The following is a 23,789-nucleotide window of genomic DNA, read 5'->3' on the forward strand; positions in this document are numbered from 1 at the left end:
GGCAATCTATGCCTTCAAATTACTCTCATAGGGACACAATCTGAAGCACCTGTCTAGACTCAAAAGCTAAGCCTTGGCCTCTACCCCATCGGTAGATCCTATGAACGCTGGTGGCTAAAGACGTATAATCTCTCTGATATGATCCCTGGGATCACAGGGTGCTCTCTCAAACATAACTAGTGCCACTACTGGTGGTGCCTCAGGTAGATGGACCGACTCAGGCTCATGCTCAACCTAGGCCTCTATTAGGTTGGGAGGTGAGCCTCCATGGTCACAACCTACACGTTTTTATTGCAGGTTGCTTGGGAAAAGATTGAAAAGGAAGCTTTGGAATGATCCTATTGCTTATTGTATTTTAGTTGTAGAAAAGAAAAAGAGTTTTTTATTGTATTTTTGTTGTAGAAAAAAAAAAGAGTTTCTTATTGTATTTAAGTTGCAGAAAAGAAAATGTAACTATTGGAATAGTTTTTACCAATTAATAAAGATGTATTTTAAATTTGAAGTATTTATATCCTTGCAAAAAGAAGAATGCATTTGTTGATTATTTTTGTATTGATATAGTTGCCTGAAAAAAATTAGGAAAGTTATTTCTGCCTACTAGCTATTAAAAAAAGAAAGGAAATAAATAAAATGTTGTAGTGTATTTATTAGTAAAAGAGAAGAAATATTGCTTATGTCTATAGTTCAAACTCAAAGGAAGAATAGATAGATATTTTAAGAATTAATATTGATAGTGCATTAGATATTGTTGTTTAATGAATTAAATGATTTTTAGAAAATGATAGTTGCAACTGTAAATAAAAATATTACTGTCATATTTTTCATTCTGTAAAAGTATGTTTAGTAGAAAATATTATTAATCTAGCTTTTGAATATTTTAAATCAAAGGAAACTATATGCTCTAAATGAAAATAAAAAAGATTACCTCTATTCTCTTATTTGAAATCAGCCCGTTAAAGCTATTGAAATATAGAATTAATCATAGAAATATATTTATAAATACATATATATACTCAAATATATATATATATATATTAATGAATTTGAAACAAAAAAAAATATAATAATACAAAAAATATTTTACCTTGCCCTCCCTGGCCGTCGCCATGGATAACCACAGTGGAGGCTTGGTCGCCACCATGGATAACCATGGTGGCAGCTTGGCCGCCACAATGGGTAGCTTCGCTGCTGCCACTGTGGCTACCCACAGTGGTAACCATGGTGGCAGCTTGGCCGCCACAATGGGTAGCTTCGCTGCTGCCATTGTGGGTATCCACAGTGGTCGGCTCGTTGCCGCCACTGTGGGTAGCCATTGTGGATGGCATCGCGACCGCCACTATGGTTATCCATAGTGGTGCCCGCGAGCCGCTGTGCAGCACCACCACCCTTGAGCCCCCCTCTCATGTAAAAAAGAAACTTCCCCATGGCCTTCGGGCTCCCTTCGGCCATGATGTCGTCCTACTCACCTGTACACACACACAAAAATAATAATAATAATAATGTGTTGTAAAATAAATCCCTAACCCAATTTTGGGTTAGGGTAAATGAATAGCATAATTTGGAAGGGAGGGAATCATAAGGATTTTGAATAAACCCTATTTAGGGTTATCATAAAAGTGAAGTGTTTATAAAAAAAAAAAGTGTTAAAGCAAGCAACCCTAACCCAATTTTTGGTTACGGTTAGCTTGATAGGAAAATAGGAGATTAATAAGAAATGAGTTGAGTTATAAAAAGAATAAATCAACCCTAGATAGGGTTTGGATTAACATATTATATAATGAGGGGGAAATTCTTCTTCAAATTTGAAACGAATTACCCCCATTTGTTTATAGTCAATAAGTAGAAATAATTAACTTCTATTATTGACTAGGTGGAAATTTTTTTTAATATAGACTTTATTTAGAAAAAAAAAAATGAGTAAGTACACACACACACACACACACACACACACACACACACACACACACATATATGCTAATTTACATATTTTATTAAATATGGTTGTTTGGGTTAAAATTCTTTTGAAGATTTTATTAAATGTATAATGAAAAATTTTAACCTAGGAGGTCATGGTTGGCTAGATATTTGATAGTTGAAATTTAAATATCTATGGAGATTTAAAATTCGACTTTAATATAAATGAATTTATTAGTCTAATATTATATTTGAATTAGTTAACTCTATTTGTTTTAATTTAAAAGCGTAATCGCGTGTGTTCAATTAATTATTTTTAATATGGGTTAACATTATTTTTATTTAGTCTCGAGTATTTTAAATACTATTGAGATAAATACTATCTCTCAATTCTTCTTGAAGAATTTTAATTAAGGGAAATTAATTAATTTAATTAAATTAATTAATTAAGTTGTGACGACCCCTTTTAGGGAATAATTAGTCTACTCTAAATATTGATGCTATAATGACATACTTGAATTAAATCAACTTAGTAAACCAATCTATTTAATCCCAAGTTAACCTTTAGTTAAGATAAAACTTATTTATCTCATTTTAAACATTAGAGTGTTTAGTATTTTTATGTTGTTTTAAACAAAATTTGTTGTTTCATTTTTGCTCAAAAGTTAGGGCATGACAGAATCGGCAAATTGCACATTATCTACAAACAAGTGACTGCCTGGAAGGTTTTGACAGGTCAAAGAGAAGGTATTTCAGGCTGCAAGCCACTCCTTATGCTTTAACTGATGATATTTTGTTCAAAGAAGACTTCAATAATGTTTTATTAAGATGCATTGAGCCACATCAAATTGATAAAATTCTACAAGAATTTCATGAAAGACCTGAAGGAGGTCACTTTGCCATAAGAACAACAACTCTGAAAAATTATGAGAGTTGGTTATTATTGGCCAGATTTGTTTACGGATGCTCACTCATGGGTGAGAAAGTGTGAAAAGCATTCATTGTTTGGAGGCAAAGAGAAGCTTGCAACCTTGCCTTTGCAACCAATTGAAGTTGAACAACCCTTTGCAAAGTGGGGGCTTGATTTTATAAGACCTATTAATCCACCTTCTAGTGCAGGTCACAAGTGGATTCTTACAACAACTGATTATTTTGCAAAGTGGACATAAGCAGTACCATTAAAAGAAGCCAATAAAACTTTTGTCCTGAACTTCTATAAAGACTTGGTGTCTAGGTTTGGTGTCCCAGAATCAATCATTTTTTATAATGCTGTAGCTTTCATTAGTCTTAGAGTTTCAGAATGGTCAGTTAAGCATAATATATATTTGAATACTTCATCCAATTATTACCCTTAGGGTGATGGACAGGCCGAATCAAGTAACAAAAACTTGATCAACAATATTAAGAAGACCATTGTGATGAATTAGAGAACTTGGCATGAAAAGATCAAGATAGCCCTTTGGGCTGATAGAATTACACCAAAAAGATCAACAAGTAATTGACCATATCTTTTAACTTATGGTAAATAAGTCAAGTTACCTATTTCATTTGAATTGCCAACTTTAAACTATGTTAGAGAACTAGAGTTACTTGAAGAGAAACCAATGCAGATTAGGCTTTCTCATCTTATGGAGTTAGAAAAAACTTGTAAGGAAGCATATAGAAAGTTAGAAGTTCACCATGCTCAGATGAAGAGAACCTTTGATAGGAAGGTTGTACCACACATATTTAATCAAGGTGATCTTATTTTCAAGTGGGATGAGTAAAAAATACAGACCCGATAGGCATACCAAGTTTAATGCCATGTGGGATGGCCCATATGTTATCATAGAATGTAAACAAAATAATGCATTCCATCTTGCTAAATTGGATGGAGAGGTGTTGCCAATACTTGTCAATGGGATTCACCTCAAACTATGCTATTGAGTATTAATAGTTTACATATGTACATAGTAGAGTAGTTGCAATTTTGTTTTCAGCAGTTTGCCAGACCCAACTATAAGCTGAGTTGTAGTAGTTTTATTTGAATAAGTGTTGTTCAACACTCTGCAGTTTTAGTTTTTCCTATTTTTTCTTTTGTTTTTTTTGTTTTTTTTTCAGCATGTTTTAGTCAATAAGTGCACTCAGCACATTGTTGTTTTCAATTTTTAGTTCAATTCAAATTTGTTTGCAATTTTCCATAAGTGCAGATTGCATAGTGTGCAGGCTCAGCTGTATGCAGAGCCTTTGTAGTTTCAATTTTGATTTTGTTTAGTGTGCTCAGATATAGTTTTAGGTTTTTGAAGAGGGAAGATTTGACTCAATGCCCAATGGATATGCTAGGCTACCAAATACTACTATTTAGCAGACAAACATTCCTGAGAGTTCACCAAAAATATCACCAAATTTTTTTCACACCTAAATTTGGTCTCCTATACAAGTCTTATTCATTACAGGCCTAATAAATTCCATTTCAAAGAAAGGTGCACAATTTTTTGTTTCAAGCTTGCTATCTTTAAAAATAAACATGTATGCCATACAAGTATCTTATTTCAAAAATATGTAGTTGTTTTGATCAAAAGAGATATATATGAAGAAAATATTTGCATGTAACACATTTTTATTTACAAAGATTAAATTCTTCATGAAATCTCACACAAGCCGTGGGAATAGACAAGTGATCTCTTTGTGATTATAGAACAGTAAACACATAAGAAAATCAAAAGAATGTATGAAAGAAGGAGAGAGGGAACCCATCATTGCATGGATAGGTTGATGAGTTCTCTTTGGAGTTTTCTAATCAATTCCATTGGTCCAAGTGCTTCGTTGTCCACTTCAAGAGATGACCTGAAAAAAGAGAGAAGAAAAATCCGTTAGAGCTTCGGGTTACCTATCTCATTCCTACATACATAATGCTCTTCTCGATGTGCTTATAGTGCTACATCAGACTCAGAGAAAGAATAAATATCAATGCAAAAAAGATGCCATGAGATATCAATGAGAACCATATTTCATCTAACTTGTTTGTTTAATCTGCAGTTACAAGTTTTCATTTCGTATCCCATGTATGTGTGTTTAAATGGGCTCCCGAAGGGGTTGAGCTCAACTTACATGTCACTACTCACTGGATGGCATTAGATAGTTGTTAACTATAGCATGCAAGTATATCCACAGTCCCATATAATGTCATCCAATGGTAATATATGCAACAACGAATAAAATTGCACTCAACAGTCAATAAAGTAACCAAAGTCACACATATGTATGCAGGGAAGACCCAATGATCATCATTGAATGTATAATCAGGCCAGAGTCTAATCTGAATAGATATTCACAAAGTAAAAAAAGACAATTAGAATGAATAGAGCTAAAGAGAATCACTGTAATATACAAATCCATTGTAATCACAAAGCTCTAAGATTCTCAGTAAGCCTGGAATGGTGAAAAAAATGAATGAAGAATAAATAGGCAAAAGAATAATATTGATATTCCAAAGCAGGAACAGATCATAGTCCTAAGGGTAGATGATTGTAAACATTTGATAGTCAAAGACTTTGAGAATAGCATATAGCAGCCTATGCCAAGATTATCAATATTGACCACATTACAACACACAAAGATACAATGTCAACATTCATATTTAGAGAATAGTAGATCCAAAAGCATTAAAATAGTCTACACTTTTCAGTATAATCAAGGACAATGCTTTAGACAGTAAATAATAGTCCTAGTGAACATGACTAAATAATTTCAAAGTGCAAAATATAGTGAAGATGATCCTACAAAAGCATTAAGATTAGTGTATTGAATTAGAAAAAGACAAGTAACAATAATCAGTAATCTGAAAAGGAAAACATGATAAGTATATCACTATCACTAGTATCAATTAGGTTTAGAACAATAATAAGTAGAGATGTAGTAGCAAGGTTTTCCTTTTTTGCAAACTAAGTAGAATAAAACAGTCATTATCACAATAACCAACAATGTCACAAGGACAGAGTACAATATTTTCTTTTACTATCACAAAAAGATCTCTATATATAACAAAAGTAATGTTTAAAATGAAAAAGGGTAGTTAGTGTCTTAGAGAAGAAGGAAAATAAAAAAAAAGGAGTATAGAGAAGAAAAGTACAATGACACAACATTTTGTTAAAGGCATTATTGACAGTAAATGGATCATCCTGAATAAAGTATATCATACAAAATCAAGACAAAACTACTAGAGAAAGGATCACTCTCAGATGAATGCATAAAGAACAATGCTTAGACTCAAACCCTTTTTCAAATACACAAGGAGTCATGCATACATACTCATCATACCAAGATCAAAGCATCTACCAAAGGAAGAGAGTTTCAGTCTATATAGTTTGCTTTATGACAGTGAAATGAGATGAAAACATGAATAAATTGAGACATTTAAGTTTTGACCCCAATCCATGGAAAAGATATCACAATGAGTGATAGTCAAACATAGCAATTTTAAAGGTCAAAGATCTATAATTAGCAGTCATCAAAAAAAGGTGGTAGAATAGTCCTTTGATATTATATGAATCCATTACTAGCCAATAGTGAAGGAAAGCCCTAAGACTATGAGAATAATAATGGAAGATCAAGAAGACTAAAGGAACAATAACAACATACAGGGGTATTCAAGTATATAGTTATCATTATAAGAGATGTACCCCAAGAAGAAGTCCTACAGTTATGAAAAGAATGCAATGAAGATTGTATAGTGACAATAATAAGTAATTATTACAGTCATGTAAATCTGAGAACTTAAGATGCAGCTATAAAAATATTCAAGTAAATAAATCCACAAAAAGACAATCTTAACAAAATTAAACAGAATTGAGGGAACTAATCACCATATTTTAACAGTAAAATATAGTTGATAAGAAGACATTATAACATCCATGTGCAATTTTAGAGTTTGTATAGGCATTAAGGTGCAAGTGTAGAGTTAAGAGTACAAACACAATCACTGAATGTGCAATCAAGTTAGAATAGATTTATTATGAAGTATTCTTCTTTTATTCATGGTGCATCAAGAGCCTTATAGTATCAAGAAAAAGAGATAGCACAAAAATGAAAAGGCAACTTTAAGAACACAGTCAAATGATCACAAAGAATAGATCAGTTACAATGTTAACAATGAGGTTTAGAACATAAATTTTATATAGAGGACCATAGCATTCAAACAGTGATAGTGATGTGTCAAAGGAGAACAACAATAAAAGGGTTACAAATATATTTAGAGTAACAAAGGCATAATGCATTGTGATAGGCCTATGAAATGGATCATGCATCATTCATTAATAACAAAAAAATCCATGAAACTTTGTGTTGAATGATACATAGTAAGTGTAAGAAGTGATTTTGACTATAACAATGTAAGTGTAAGAAGTGATTTTCAAGCCAAGGTAAACACAACCAATACAATAGTGCTAAGGGACTACTATGTCACAACAACTATAGTTCTGGGATAGTATTCATAGAAGCAGCTGCAAAAAGTCATGATATTGAACCATCACACAAGCATAAAGACTCTCTTCCATGAGTAAATAATTTTCAAAGGGAAAATATAATATTTCTAGAACACCAAGTACAATCATTTGTAGAGAAGTCATAAAGAGACCCTCGTGACATTGGATACAACAAGTGAGTTATTGTGACAAGATAATAGTAAATAGGTCATTAAGAGCTTATGTATATAGAATAGACCTAGTAGACTGTGACAATCATTAATCTTATGAGCTAATAGAAATATGAAGTATTGAAGGAAGTGAATGCTAGAATTGTAGTCAATAACTACTAAAGGAGCTTCATTAATCAGAGAGAAAACATCATAGTTCAGATTATAATAAACAGTTCAAAAATAGTATATTTTAGAAATCATAGTCATGATTATCATCAATGCATAGTGAACTATTAATGATACTTCTCAAGGAGCTATAGGAAATGTATAAGAAGGCTAGACATAATCACCCATAGTTAAGGAAAGTTATTTCTAAACTTTGCCAAAGCCATCACAGAGGATTAAGAAGAGAGTAATAATCCATATTGTATAAAGGGGCAACTTTTAAATAGTAACTCATAGGCAAGGTATTGTTGCAATAACAGTGAGTAGGGTGACAAAGCATATAAAGGGCATCTATCAATGAAGGATGTGTGCAACCATCTTTATCAACTCTTTAATATTAGCAAACAAAAAGCATTGTTCTAACAGTAAAATAAGCATCTCATGATATCAGTCTCATGTCATCAATGATTGACAAAAGTACAAAGAGGTTTTAAAAATAGTTGTAGTGACATTAATATATGTGCAGGTTTAAAGCATAGAGACCTTAAAGTAATCATCTCCAAAATGATATTGAAATTTATAAATGATCATCTCAATCATACATAGTAACATAATTTCAAAAGGAAATACAAAAGAAGCATTCACAGTAATTTATAATCAAATCCTAAAGTAAGAGAGAATCAAGGTCAAAGCTTAGTGAGATCTAAGGGTAATATGGTGTATTCAAAGATGGATTTTACTTGAAGATCAAAACCTTTGCGTATGTAATACAGAAGAAGAATCCATCTAAAGAGAAGAAAATAGTATCTTGACAAAGAAAAAGGGTTTTTGTATACAATCATAATACCAAATGATGAGACAACAATAGCTCATTCACATAGATCTCAGCCCAAAACATAAGAAAAATTACCATGGATGAAAACCCTAGAAGGATAGTAATAGATATGACAAGATCTATTAGTAAATATTTACAGCTCTGTGGAAGAATAGTCCCATGGTGTAAAGACAATGAGCTTCAGGAGAACACCATAAAGAATGTATTAATGAGAAGCTGACAAACCCTAAGTGGCCTAGAAGATTTTAAAGATCACAACCTTCAAACCCTAGATGTTTACAAAGATGATACGAAATGAAGAAATATTTTAAATTCTAAAGAAACATATGTGTATCCAAGGTTTCATAACATCAAAAGATGTAAAGTACAGTGATATTTTTAAAGAACAAACAGGAGATAGTCTTTGGCCTTCAACAAAGATAAGTCCGCAGAGTTAGAATATATCACAACTAGCAAATAATCAAAGCCATGTACATGCACATAAAAGAAAGATTCCTACATTCTTATCAAGTGAGACAATCGTGTATTGAAGGAGAAGGGAATAAACATATACCCATTCTATTATTCCATACAAAATCTAAGTCAAAACCCTGTCTTCAGCTCCAGTTCGAAACCCTGGCTTCAGCAGTGGATGGCGGCATAGGAGCAGTCTTCTCAGCAAACACAAAGATGCAAAATGAAGTTTTTAGGGTTTTTTCCCTTTTCACCTTGCATGCCCTAATTCCTTTCAAAATTATGATGGGTTTTATTTCATTTAAAATTCTACTGATTATATTGTATGAAGTGGTTGAGGTTTTAAAAACTCCCACTTAGGACTTTAAATCCTAGTTCATGATAGTCGTGGGGCTTTAAACCCTTATTTTATTATTTAATGCTTTTATTATTATATTTAATTACTAATAATGGTATTAAAATAAAAGAAATTAAAACACAAAATACCATTATTAGTAATTAACTATAATAATAATAATTTATTTATTTATTTATATAAATAGAAGCACAGTCAAAATAAGATTATTTAAATTCTTCTATTTATCTAAATAATTAATTTAATAAATGCATTGGGAGATGTTTTTTTATCTGAGGGTATATATGGTTGTGCTCAACATGTAAATCTCAGAGATGGAAGTGCTTTTTGGGAAGCTATTTTTAGCAATTGAGTGAGTCATGCAGAGGGAGAGGTATTTTCTTTTTACTGGCTATATTTGGCAGTGGTATGCAGTTTTGGACAGTGAGTCTTTCTTTTTCAGTGGACCTATTTTCAGCATTGGAGGCTAATTTTGGTAAGTTTATGCATGAGGTTTTTAGGCTTTTTTGGGAAAATTTGCCCAAGGCTTTTTCTCATGTAGATTTTTCTATTAGGGTTTTTGAAGGAGGCAAACTTCATGGGCTCTATATATTATTCTATTCTCCTTCTTTTTTCCCTCCAATTCTTTCATTTTGCTTACACATATAGCAAAAACCATTGTATCTCAGCACTTAACAGTTTTCAATTATTGTAATAGAGTTATTTTTCATTCAGTTTTGCTATACAGAGTTATTTCCTTGTCAATATTTCTTTCTTTTCATTGTCAGGTGAGTGTTTTGACAGAGATTGTAATTTTTACAATCCTTTTCTCCATCACCCTTTTTATTTTTAGTAGGATAGTTTCACAGTGATTCAGGTTGTGGGTTGTGTTCACCTAGTTTTTCAGCTCCTTGCATGTTGTGAAAAATTCACTTTTCCTACATGCAGAAGTTGAATATCTTCAAACCTTTTCCCAAATTGTTTATGAATTAGGTTGTCTAATTGATTTGTGAAGTGTTTCATTTAGTATTATAACTATTATATTTTTAGTGCAGTAGTTTAAAATTTCATAATTTTGGTGTATCACCTCCATTACGATAGGTTTTTCATTACATGCAAGCTTTTTACCCTTTTCCCACAAAAATTTAGTTTAGGATATCTCACATCCAAATTTTTATTTTACACCATGTTAACCTACACATCAAAATGGTTGTTCCCCATGATTGCCTACATAAATATTTACCACTTTCCCAGTTCATAGCCCCCTAGCTCCTCATTTGATAAGTTTTCAAGTAGCATATTAAGAATATTTTAGAGAGGGCAAGTTGGGAGACTAAAATCTCGCACATGTGATCAAATCAGGTCAAATCTTCTCATACACATGCTCATGGTAACTAGATGTGTCAGATCATCAAGTGGCATCTCTTGAAACTGAGTTTTGATATTTTTTGCAATCAATGATTGAGGGGGTTTCAGGTTATTTTAACGGGTACATTTTTAGAAACAAATGAGTAGGCAACTTCACATATTAAAATATTTTGTCTCAGGATTCATCATAAGCTATAATTGGGCATTTTGGATTCATTGTAAAACATTATTTCGGTGTGTCATCGCCTAGGACCAAATCAGGTGTTTTGATCAGTTTTCAAAGCCATTTTAAAAGGCTACTATTGGGAGTGCTAAAATTTTGGCTTTGCCTATGTTTCTCTTGCTTCCTAAAACCTAGGGCATTAGGTTTTTAGTGGGGTTTAAGTCTTTTATGGTTTCCATTCATTTACCCCTGGCTCTGTTATAATTTTTTGTTCACTGTCAATGGTTGGTATCTATGTTTTAAGTTGTTCTCATAAGGGTCTAAAGTCGTGTGATTATCAGTCCTATGTACTCGGTTTCATCTATCAGGCTAGTTGCTTCATTAAAATTTCCTAGGCTCTTTTACTTTGCCTATGTGTTCAAATATTAAGTCAAAATATTCTAGGCAAGCCTTATACTATGACCCCCTCATCCCTTTTCAAATCTCCACGTGCTGAATGAATTCACTTAAGTGTCAGCTCCAACATTCTGGCTCACCTGGTTCAGTTTTATGTCTCATGGGATTAAAAAAATCTTTGTTAAAAGAAGATCTTACCCCACACAAATCTTGCACTTTTGATGTTGCCTGTGCGGGATAAGAAAATGCATAATTAGAAATGAAAAAAGTTTACCCCATGGAGGTATCACCTTGTTGTTTGATACAACATGGGATAATGGGATATAAGGCAATGGCTACAAAGCTTACCTCGTGCAACCTTTGCACTCGAAGGATCAACCATGCCAGTTAAGGGAGATAAGTGATAAGAAATGAAGGGGCTTATCTTGTGTGACAACATCATAACATTACACAAGTTGAAAAAAGAAAGAAAAGACAAGTCATGTGGATAACAAAAAGAGGAATTGTTAAGAAAAAGGGTTACCCCGCACGATTTTTGTGACCCAGAGTTCACCTATGTGGATAAAGTGAGTGTTCATTGTGATCAGAGAATTCTTATCCAGCACAATGATAGAAATGAACAACATATTTATGCAAGGATAAGGATATAAAGAGATGAAGGACCATACGAGACAAGGGAATATCCTAAAGGTAGTAAGGAGTCATTACCTCATAGGGGTTCTTAGTAGCTAGGAGCAATGATGTGGGTTAGGCGAATAAAGAAAATAAAATATTTCCTTATCCCACATGATTAAGAGATGATGTGAGGGTGTCCTGTGGGATAAAAGGAGCATAGTAAATAATGAAGAGTGCTTATCCCACGTGTGTGTAAGGCATGTTAATTGTGTGGAGTGAGAAAAGAAATGACTAAGAGGAGTTTACCTTGCAGAGAGTAAAATGAAGCAACAAAGGAAAAGAAAAACTAATGTTGTGCAGGATAACAAAGGACCTTTTGTAAGCATACATAAGCTTACCCCGTAGAGGTAGAGACTATTGGAAATGTGCCTCTAATTCACTTGACCTTTGTTCATACTGATCAGGTTAACTCTGGCTAATGAAACAATGTGAAGATAATCTGCGAGCTCTATTGGTGCAACCTCTACCAATGACCCTGACATATCAGAGTAGGTATTGGCTATCGAGAGCAGTCTCGATCTACTATATAGATACTTGATGATTCCTCCTTCCTACATCTTTAACAGAGCTCGGAGTAGTAGGTTTGAAGTCATCTCGATGACTCAACGAAGTCATCGTTGATCATCGGGGTAGCATTGGTTATCAGATGGATGAAAGGATAAAAGGCATGCAAGTTAGATTTAGATCCAATGGTTGTCGCTATACCGCTATGACAAGATGTACAAAGGTTATCCTCCATGACTTGGTGACCAAGGTGGGGCCTGACAAGAGAGAAGCTCAGGTGAGTTAACTGGTGAGCAAGTTCGGGATGATCAGATGGTTGTCGCTATATCGCGTGATGAAGATACTCATTGGTTAACCATTGCGGCTTGGCGACTGATCAGGTGGTGGTCCAATGGTAGGTTGAGATGGCAGTCCAGGTGGATTAGTGAGCAAAATAAAAGTTGACACATGGAACGGATGGACAGAGATAAAGGGCATGCAGGTTAGATGCAGATCCAATGGCTATCGCTATACTGTGGTGCAAAAATGCTTGATGAATATCCATCTGGACTTGGCGACAAAGAAGGGCTAAGGCCTGAAGGTGGACTAGTTTGGTGTTACGTCGATACCTGATGAATTCACCTTTGGTGATCAGATCTATCATCGACCATCAGAGATGTAGTTTTGAAGTTACACCGATACCCAATGGAGTCGACTTGTCTGAGCTAGTGTATTTGAATATGAACTGATTCGATTCCTGGATGCATGTGGGATAATTGTTTTCTCATGAATGCAGACCAACATAGATAGTTAGATGTCTAACCGATTGGTGCAAACTGACAGTTGAATGGTTGACATGGAAAATATATATGAATCCAAGAGGAAACTCGAACATTGGTTGTTGTTCAGATGATAGGGTGTATACTATAGTGTGTAGCCAAAGTGATTAGAGTGAACATCTGTGTTGTGATAGCAAACTTTATTGTAAAGATTCTTTGTTGTGAATAAAGTGCTTTTGTTGTTGGTGGTGGATTTTTTCTCGAAAGGGTTTCCCACGTAAATTCATGGTGTTTATCTCGGTGTGTGTTTGAATTCTGATATTGTTTATGTTTGGTATATGCTAATCTTAGAATTCTATAAAGTTTTAAAACATACTAGTCTTATTTCCCCTGCATATTGACATTAGGGAAGCATTTTTCTGCACTGTGCTTTCCTTACAAGTGGTATCAGAGCCTGGCCAGTTGTGTTATCCTTGTTGGGTAGGGTTGGTTTTTTGTGTTAATTTGTTTTAGTGGGAGTCTATTAGTGTGTCTACTTGTTTATAGATTAAGATGGCAAGCACTTTTGGAAGAATGGATATTGAGAAGTTCAATGGCTCCAATTTTGAGGTATGGTAACTTAAAGTTGAGGACCTACTGGTTGACCGAGAGTTTTGGATTGCAGTGAGTGGACACAAACCTTTAGGCATGAAGTAAGAAGATTGGGACTTAGCAGACTGGAAAGCTAGAGGAATCATAAGACTAAGCCTTGCAGACTCAGTTCTATTGAACGTACATGAGGAGAAGACTGCAAGTGATTTGTGGAAGAAGTTAGGAGACATCTATTAGGGCAAATCCTTGGTGAATAAACTCTTCCTTAGGAAGAAGTTATATTCTCTGAAAATGGATGTAGGAACACCTTTGGTAGATCATTTGAATGTGTTCAACATGGTTCTCACTCAATTGACATTAGTTGGTGTGGCTATTCAAGAAGAAGAAAGTTGCATGTTGCTTCTATGCTCATTGCCAAATTCTTGGGAACATTTGGTGATGGCCATTGGAAGCACTACTACCCAATTCAAGATGGATATGGTAGATGCTTCTTTGTTGTCAAAAGAAATGAGGAAGAAATCTTCTGAGACAACTAAAGAGGGACTCTCTATTTGAGGCAAACCAAAGGACAAAGGCAAAAAGAAGGACAAGAAGTCCAAGTCCAAGTCTCCTAGAAAGAAGTCTAAGGTGAAATGCTGGAACTATGGAAAAAAGGGTCATATTCAAAAGGACTGCAAAGAGGAGAAGAAGAGAAAGAACTCTTCTAATAATGAATCTTCTCAAAGTGATGCAGATGCCTTTGTAGCAGCTCTGGCAGTGCCTGCTTCTGACAATGTGTGGCTGATTGACTCAGGGGCATCTTTCCATATGACATCTCACAAGGAGTGGTTCTCAAAGTATGAACTGTATGCTGGTGGGAAGGTGTACTTAGCAAGTGAATCAACACTGGAGATTGTTGGGAGAGGAAGAATTAAAATCCAATTTCCTGATGGGAGAATAAAAGGAATCAATGGAGTTCTGCACATACCAATTTTGGCAAGAAACCTACTTTTTGTAAGCAAGCTGAATGATGCTGGAGTCCAGGTAACATTTGTGTCTGATGGTTGTAAGATGACTAGAGGGTCTATTATTTTGGATAAGGGTGAACACATTGGTACACTGTACAAGTTAGATGTTGAACCTGTGTGTTGTAATATAGTCAGTAAGAAATATGATAGAACTACCAAGTTGACATATGATGTAAATTCTATGGAAGCTAAACTTCCTGCAGAAAAGACAATGCTCTAGCATTATAGGCTTGGTCACATTGGTGAAAAAGGTTTGAAAAATTTAAAGAGTAAAAATTTAGTAGAAGGACTTACTAGTTGTAACCTTGAGTTTGATTTCTGTGAACATTGCATATATGGAAAACAAAACCATGTTCAATTTTATTCAAGTCCTCATAAATCTTCTGACATTTTGGACTATGTGCATTCTAATGTTTTTGGTCTAGTGGATGTACCTTCTTTGTCTAAATCAAAGTACTATGTATCCTTTGTTGATGATTATTTGAGAAGAACATTTGTTTATTTTATGAACAGTAAGTCAAAAGTGTTCAGTCGGTTTAAGGAATTTAAAAACTTGGTTGAAAATCAGACTGGAAGAAGAATAAAATGTTTAAGAACTGATAATGGTGGTGAGTACTGCAATACAAAATATTACAAGTAATGTGTAGACCATGGAATCAAAAGACATAGAACTACGCCTTATACTTCATAACAAAATGGAGTTACTGAAAGGTTGAATCAGTCTCTAATGGAGAAAGAAAGAAGCATGTTGAGTAGTGTTGGGTTGGAACAAAAGTTTTGGGCAGAAGCAATTGCTACAACATGTTACCTGTTGAACTGGTCACCTACCACAACATTAGTAGACAAGACACCTATGGAAGCATGGTCTAATAAGAAACCATCTCCAAGACACATTCATGTTTTTGTTTCAGAGGCATATGCACATGTCTCTGATGCTAAAAGATCTAAATTGGATAACAAAGAAGTCAAATGTATTTTCATTGGATATGGATTTGGAGTTAAAGGATACAAGCTTTGGAATCCTGAGACTGGAAAGGTTGTGTACAACAGAAGCATTCTGAGAGCTGAAACCTATGTCTATAGATAAACCAACAGAGAAGAAAAAAGAGAAGGATGTGGTTGAAGTTCCACTAGGAGAAGTGAAAACTCCAAATGCACTTGAAGATGAGATTGAAGAGAGTTCAAGTAGCTCTGAAAGTTTAGAAGAAGAACAAAATGAAGCCTCACCACAAGTGTTAAGAAGATCCACATGAGAGAGGCGACAACCTAATAGGTTTACTCTAGATAGGTATAATTTTTCAATGTTGAATGTAAATTATGCCTATGCTTTACTTGTTGATACTGATGAGCCTAGGACTGTAAAAGAAGCCATGGATATGTCAGATTTAGATTCTTGGTTGGAATCCATGAATGATGAAATGAAATCATTGGACAAGAATGGAACATGGGATCTGGTATCCTTGCCGAAAGGCAAAAAGCCTGTGGGCTGTAAATGGGTTTTCAAAAGGAAGTATGGTCCATATGGTAGCATTGACAAGTACAAGGCCAGATTGGTTGCGAAGGGGTATTCTCAAAAGAAAGGTATTGACTATGGATAAATCTTCTCGCTTGTAGCTAAGCTGACATCTATTATATTTCTTCTGTCACTTGCAATAGCATATGATTGGGAAGTCAAGCAAATGGATGTGAAAACAACATTTCTTCATGGGGACCTTGAAGAAGAAATCTATATGTCCCATCCTGAGCATTCTGTGAAACAGGGTAAAGAACATTTGGTATGTAAACTAAAGAAGTCTCTTTATGGTTTGAAACAGTCTCCTAGAATTTGGTATCAAAAATATGATATGTTTGTGTTGTCTTTGGGATTTGTGAGATCGAAAGTTGATCATTGTGTGTACTACAAGGTTGAAGATGATAAGATACTTATTATCGCTTTGTATGTTGATGACATGTTCACTGGAAACAAGAAAGGTATGATCTCAGACTTGAAGTCCCAATTATCTTTGAAGTTTGAAATGAAATATTTGGGGTCAGAAAACTACATTCTAGGAATGGAAATCAAGAGGGACAGGTCTAAGGGAAAAACTTTGGCTCAACCAGAGAAAATACATCACTAGTGTTCTTGATAAATTTAATACGTTTGACTGTAAACAACAAGTTATTCCTATTTTGCAGGGAACCAAACCGTCTATGCATGATAGTCCAAAATCTTTAGAAGAGTTAGATGACATGAAGAGTATACCTTATGCAAGTGCTATTGACAACTTGATGTATGCAATGGTTTGTACAGGGCCAGACATTGCCCAACTAGTGGGAGTATTAAGCAGATTTATGTCAAACCTAAGAAGACCACATTGGGATGTTGTGAAGAGAGTTTTCAGATATCTGAAGGGTACTTCAGAATTTGCATTATGTTATCATGTTAATCTAAATGATTCAAAGAGAACTCTCAACATTTGTGGTTATGCAAATTCTGATTGGGCAGGGGACATTGACAGTAGAAGATCCACCAGTGGATATGTTTTTGTTCTAAATGGTGGAGCAATAAGTTGGATGAGAAAGTGATATTTTGTAATCACTTTGTCCACTAAAGAGGTCGAATACATGGCAGCCACACATTCTTGTAAAGAAGTTGTTTTCTTTAGGCGTTTGAGTACAAATGTTGGTTTTGATGCAGGGCAAGTTGAAGTGCAAAGTGATAGTCAGAGTGTTATATGTTTAGTGAAGAATCCTACATACCATGCCAAGTCTAAACACATAGATGTACAATTCCATTTTGTGCATGACATGGTAGAAGATGGAAAGGTTATTCTAAACAAGGTAGACACTCAGGAAAATGTTGTGGATGCATCAACAAAACCAGTAGCACTCACAAGTTCAGGTGGTGTTCTAACTCGATGGGTCTCAATACCCATCCCTCTCTATAATGTTTGGAAAGTGCTCAAGCAGTCCACTGAATTTCTCATCAAGTGGGAGTTTATTGGAAATGTGCCTCTAATTCACTTGACCTTTGTTCATACTAATTGGGTTAACTCTGGCTGATGAAACAGTGTCAAGAAAATCTACAAGCTCTATCGGCGCAACCTCTATCGATGATCTCGACATATCAGAGTAGGTATCAGATATCGGGAGTGGTCTCACTCTGCTATGTTTATACCTGATGAATCCTCCTTCCTATGTCTTTAATAGATCTCAGAGTAGTAGGTTTGAAATTCATCCCGATAACTTGACAAAGTTGTCTTCGATCATTGAGGTAGCATCGGTTATCAGATGGATGAAAGGATTAAAGGCATGCAAGTTAGATCAAGATCCAACAGTTGTCACTATATGACTATGGCAAGATGCACGACGGTTATCCTCTGCAACTTGGTGAGCAAGTCCAGGATGATCAGATGGTTATCACTATACTGCATGAGGAAGATACTCGCTAGTTAACCATCGTGGCTTGGCGACTAATGAGGTTGTGGTTCAGTGGGAGGTTGAGATGGCAGTCCAGGTGGTGGGTCTAGGAGCGAACTGAAAGCTGACAGATAGAATAGATGGACAAAGAGATAAAGGGCATGTGGGTTAGATGCAGATCCAATGGCTATTGCTATACCACGGTGGAAAACTACTTGATGAATATCCATTCGGACTTGGTGACAAAGAAGGGCTAAGGCTTGAAGGTGCACTTGTTCAATGTTACATCAATACCCGATGAATTTGCCTTCGGTGATCGGGTCTGTCATTGGCCATCAGAGATGTAGTTTTGAAGTTACGTCGATACCCAATGGAGTCGACTTGTCTTAGCCAGTGTATTTGAATACAAACTGGTTTGATTCTTAGATGCATGTGGGATAATTTTTTTCTCACGAATGCAGACCGACACAGAAAGTTAGATGTCTAATCGATTGGTGCAAACTGATAGTTGAATGGTCAACATGGAAAATGTATATGAAGCCAAGAGGAAACTCGAACATTGGTTGTTGTTCTGATGATAGGCCATATACTATGGTGTGTAGCCAAAGTGATCAGAGTGAACATCTGTGCCGTGATAACAAACTTTATTGTAAAGATTCTTTGTTGTGAATAAAGTGCTCTTGTTGTTGGTGGTGGGTTTTTCCCGAAAGGATTTCCCATGTAAATTCATGGTATTTATCTATGTGTGTGTTTGAATTTTGATATTGTTTATGTTTGGTATATTCTAATCTTAGTATTATGTAAAGTTTTAAAACATACTAGTCTTATTTCCCTTGCAAATTGACATTAGGGAAGTGTTTTTTTGCACTGTGCTTTCCTTATAGAGACAAGTCATCCATGACGATGCAGGATAAAAAAAAAGGATGAAGTATGACAAGTTGCTTATCCCACAATGATAAATGCATGATGTAACCAATAAAGGGGCAACCCTTTGAAGTAAGTATCATGTGGGATAAGACATAACGTTGAAGAATGAGGGAAGATTTATCCCACATGAGTAACAAGGGCCTATGGAAAGCAATGGGGGGAAACGAAGAGAAAGAATATAAGTTCCTTGTTATCCTTCATGGGTAAAAATCAAAGTATGACAAGGTTTTCAGAATCAAGGAAAAATAAAAAACTAGCCAAGGATGATTTATTATGCACCATGTCAGTAGCCAAACAATGTCAAAATGTAATCTCGACCGTTCATTTGCGAATCAAAGGTAGAATTCAAATTTTGAAGCCAACAGCCAACTGCACCATGTACGTATGAATTTATGGCAATTCATTTGTGTACCATAAAAGAAAAAATCAAGACCATTGTTGCACACCCTGCATTTGAGAAGCAACCAAAGCGATCACAGGGCAATTAAGAGTGAGCAACAATAAACCTGTGCACTCCCAAAGCATTCTAAATCATCAAATCCACCATTAAAAAATCATAAGTTAACTTGAAAGCCATCTCTCTGCTTTTTTTAAAGAAATTATGTCTGTGTGGGAGGGTTTTAGCGACTCGGAACTGTAACTCTTGCCCTATATTTATAGGAAGGTTTTATTTTTAGCAAATTTGGTACTATCTTGTGCCCTAAAATCTTTATGATTGCTTCCTCTCCTAAGAATACATCTACCCCATCCACTAGAAAATCTCTTGAGGTGGGAGTAATCTCCTCTATGCCAGAAATCACCCATGTTGTCTTGATTGACATGGTTCCCCCAATGCCATAGCTTGCAAATGCACCTACAGGTGAACAAACCCCCAAGGTTACCCTACAAGCTTCCTCTGAATCAATGCTCGTAACTAATCCACAAGCAACTTTTGAAGCCAAACCAAATGCTCCTCCAAAGGAAAATCCCCCTCAACTAAAAAGGAAGAGGGCACCAAAGAAAATTCCTGTTGTAGTTTCAGAAGATGAGCCATCGGAGGAGCCAAGCCCTGCCCCAAAGGCTAGGAAGCCAACCCCCAAGAAGAGAAAGATTTCTACCAAGTCTTTTGTTGAAGCATCATCTACTGAAGTTTCTCCTGCCATCAAAAATCCATAGGATGAAATATCAAACCCAAAGGAGGGGGTTTGTAAGCCCAAAAAGAGAAAAGATCCCACTAAGAAAGCCACTCCTAAATTTGCAAAAATGCCTAGGTGAGTTATTATTGAAGAAGAAGAATCTCCTAATCAAGAGGAACAATCTACATAGGCTCATACCCCACTTGCTCCTGCACAAACTACAAAAGAGGTTGCAAAGGAAGTAGAGGAATTTTTAGAAGAAATGGAGCAGAGGCAAAAGAGGGAAACTAGACTCTCCATCAGGACCTACTTGATTTGTTTCAAGGTTCAACCATGCAAGAGACTTTCAGAACTGCATTCAATGATCATGAGTCTGGCTACAGGGATTCTCTCTTGAATAATAGGGGCTAGGACATTTTTTATTATTTCTATGGGAATAGAGACAAGACAATCCTAGTGTCAAACCCCTGGAAACTCAACTTAGAAAAATTGGTGGTTCCCAATGTATTTGTTGAACCAATGCTAATCAAGGAGGTTGGCAAAAATTACCACTCTCAGAGAATAACAGTAAGGGTAGAAAGTGGCCATGTCCTAGTTGATATAACCAAAGAGGATATAGTCTAATGATTTAATTTTGATAGGAGAGCCTTCAAGGGGATTGAGAAGAATATATTAATAAGGGAATATACATCCAAGAGGAATAATTATAGGGAGAAGCTACTGCCTCTTTTTATGAAGAAATTATTTCAGGGAGGGAGGAATTACATCCTGCAGTCTAAAAAGGAGCCTTTCAGTCTAAATTCTTTTGAAGATTATTTCAATAAAACATACTATTACCTCTGTCAAATCCTGGGTAAAGATTGTGGACTAACTATGATGCCCATAGAATATATGATGGTGGATTTAAAGATTCAACACTCATTATTAATTAATTGTATGATTTTGCTACAATCATCATGAAAAAATGCATGAGAAGATGATAAATGAAAAAGATATCATGGAAAATCTAAATTTCAAATAATATTTTTTATTGTATCATCTGATTCTTTACCAAAATAGGATAGGGTGGGAGAATCATTTGCACTTTAAAATATGTGATCCAAGAATAGGGGTTGGGTGGCTAGTTCAAAGATGGACCCAAGTCTATGACAAAGGGTCCAAGTATGGTGATTACAACATGTTCTTTGATTGTTTTGTCATGAGGGTCTTGAAAATGTATGGGGTTAATCTGCCAAGGCTCCCAAAAGATATAATTAAAATTTTGAGAATTAAGAGTGCATGGGCACAAAATGTTGTATATCTCGAGGGAGATTTCTCTCATAATTTTGGTGACTTCTTCTTCTACTCAAACTGTACATTGATTACAGTCTATAGGTGCAATCAAGCACCACATATATTTATATTTATAGTTTCTCCAAGGCTAGATTTCATTGAATTAATGTGACAATTGATGTGGATGGATAAGGAATGGATTAGAACAGAGAAGAAGAGGCAACAACTCCCTATGATGACTATATATGGAGAATTCAGGGTAGGGTGTGATACCCTAGAAAGAGTGCAGGCCTTCTTAGTGAACACCTATTGTCTGAAAGTAAGCCAGGCTAGGCATTTTAAGCTTTAAGGTTACATCAATGATGTAAGGACTAGCAAGTTGAAATTAAAGGGCTTCTTTCATCAATATAATGAAAGGAAAGATAAATTAGAAATGTTGACCCTGAGGAGGCCCTCTAAAGGAGAAAGAAATGGGAATATCTAAATAATATAGAGAGGGAAAGGAAGGAGGAGGACCCTAATTTCTTATGATTTTGTACAAACATCCATAATGACTTTTCTATAATTTCATACAAAGTCAGAAGTTTTGATAAGATGATAGTAGATGAATTTTCTTGAAACAAGCTAATGAGCCAAATAGGGCACAAGAAGAAAGGCCTATTGACATCCCACCATTTTCCCTAATTCAAAAGGAAAGGAAATTTTGGAAGAGGGACCTCCACAAGGTTCTCCTCAACAGGATCCTCAAAAGGGTGCAAAGCCTACTATAGAGGTGAAGAGAAGAATTGAGAAGGGGAAGGCAAAGATATCAGATTTTGCAAATGTAATTGAAGGAGAAATGGACTCAAGTGTGCCACCACCCTCTCCTCCTCATGAAGCATTCAAAGATGATGAGGTAGCTGAAGTTTTGTTGGATTTAGATAGGGAAATTATCCCTAGTGTTATCCCTGAGAATGAGGTTACTGATAAGAATGATAGCCTCTAGGAAATTCATGTCTGATGATGAATTCATCAACACACCTAAGTTCAAATCCTTTTGGCTATGGGAAAAATTAAACAATTTATCTGAGGAAGAAATGCAAAATTTTGATAGAGATAACATTAAGTGTTCACCCCAAAAGGCTAGAGAAATGGTGCAGAATAGTGGGATGCTACTCATATCGGGTGGGTCCTGGAAATAATTTTTATTTTAGACCAAGGAATAGGTAGTAAGACCCAATGTATGCACAAGAGTTTGGGGAACATGGTTTAGGGTTAACCCTAGTATAAAGGCATTTGTAGTGTGGTCTAAGGACCCAAACATAAATAAGCCTCTAGTCTTATAAGGGGTAGAGAAAAGGGTTGGTGATGTAGTTATCAAGATTCTAAGGGAAACAATTACATTAGAGGCCCAAAGAAGAAGATTTAGATAAAATGAAAGAAGATTTGGAAAGGAAAAAGGAAGAGGATGAGAAAAATTATTTTGAAATTAGAAGGTCACCAATTTTGTAAATTTAAAATAGGATTTTGGATAGGCTGGATGAGGTACATGCCTCTTATTCTTTGATGTCATAGTTATGTGACTAGTTGGATGACATTCTTTCATTTTTCCAACCAATTAGGGTGATTTGGTTCCCCAAGGCACATCAATTGAAAGAAATTCTTTTGGGAATTAAAAATGACCCCAAAGCACTCCAAAATGTGGGAGTGACATGGAAAATTTAAAATTTATTAATCAAAGAACTCCCTCGAGTGGAAGAGGAAAGAAAGGTATTGGGCAAGAAAATGAGATCATTTAAGGGCTTGCAAAAGTGGGACATTCCCACAATTTTGACAAATGACAAGAAGGTAAAGGACCTTTCTAAGTGGAAAGAAGATTTCAAGGAGGTAGTTAATGTAGTTCTAGAGGCAATTGTCAGTGAGCCCAAACAAGAAATTACATACCGTTTGATCATTGACAAAATCATTGATGTAGAATTTTTGTATCAAAATTTCACATTAGAAATAGTTGTTGTCAATTGCCACTCATTTGGAAAGGTGAATTACATTTAGGCTTGTCATTGATGGAAACTCATCTTCAAGTGTTGGTATTTCTCATCCGGATTCATTGTCTTATCATTTTGCATATATTGGGCCAGCTTCGATACACACACTTTGCTTTATTCTTGTTAACCGGTTAGTCTTGGTACTAGTAAAAAATATTTGGGACTCGGTAAAGTATAGAACCCGGTTAAGGTATTTTGGGACCCTGGTAAAATCACTTGTGGAATTTATGGTAGCATGTAGCACAACATCAGATATGATCATCGGGATAATGCAT

General features: G+C 35.3%; 1 protein-coding gene across 1 annotated transcript; it reads left to right on the forward strand.

The window, feature by feature from the left end:
- Positions 1-17,381: 17,381 nt before the first annotated feature.
- Positions 17,382-22,475, forward strand: LOC131875994 (uncharacterized). Its single transcript, XM_059220749.1, has 2 exons — positions 17,382-17,658; positions 22,183-22,475. The coding sequence occupies exons 1-2, from the start codon at positions 17,382-17,384 to the stop codon at positions 22,473-22,475; spliced, it is 570 nt and encodes a 189-aa protein (XP_059076732.1).
- Positions 22,476-23,789: the final 1,314 nt, after the last annotated feature.

Source organism: Cryptomeria japonica, chromosome 5 (assembly GCF_030272615.1).
Source record: "Cryptomeria japonica chromosome 5, Sugi_1.0, whole genome shotgun sequence".
In the NCBI taxonomy this organism is placed as follows: Eukaryota; Viridiplantae; Streptophyta; class Pinopsida; order Cupressales; family Cupressaceae; genus Cryptomeria; species Cryptomeria japonica.

What these genes read in the sequence shown, in the direction of transcription:
- LOC131875994 (XM_059220749.1), top strand. Translation starts at nt 17,382, where the DNA reads ATGGCAGCCACACATTCTTGTAAAGAAGTTGTTTTCTTTAGGCGTTTG. An exon ending in AGTAGCACTCACAAGTTCAG is followed by an intron (nt 17,659 to 22,182) that starts GTGGTGTTCTAA and finishes CTAATTCAAAAG; the next exon opens with GAAAGGAAATTTTGGAAGAG.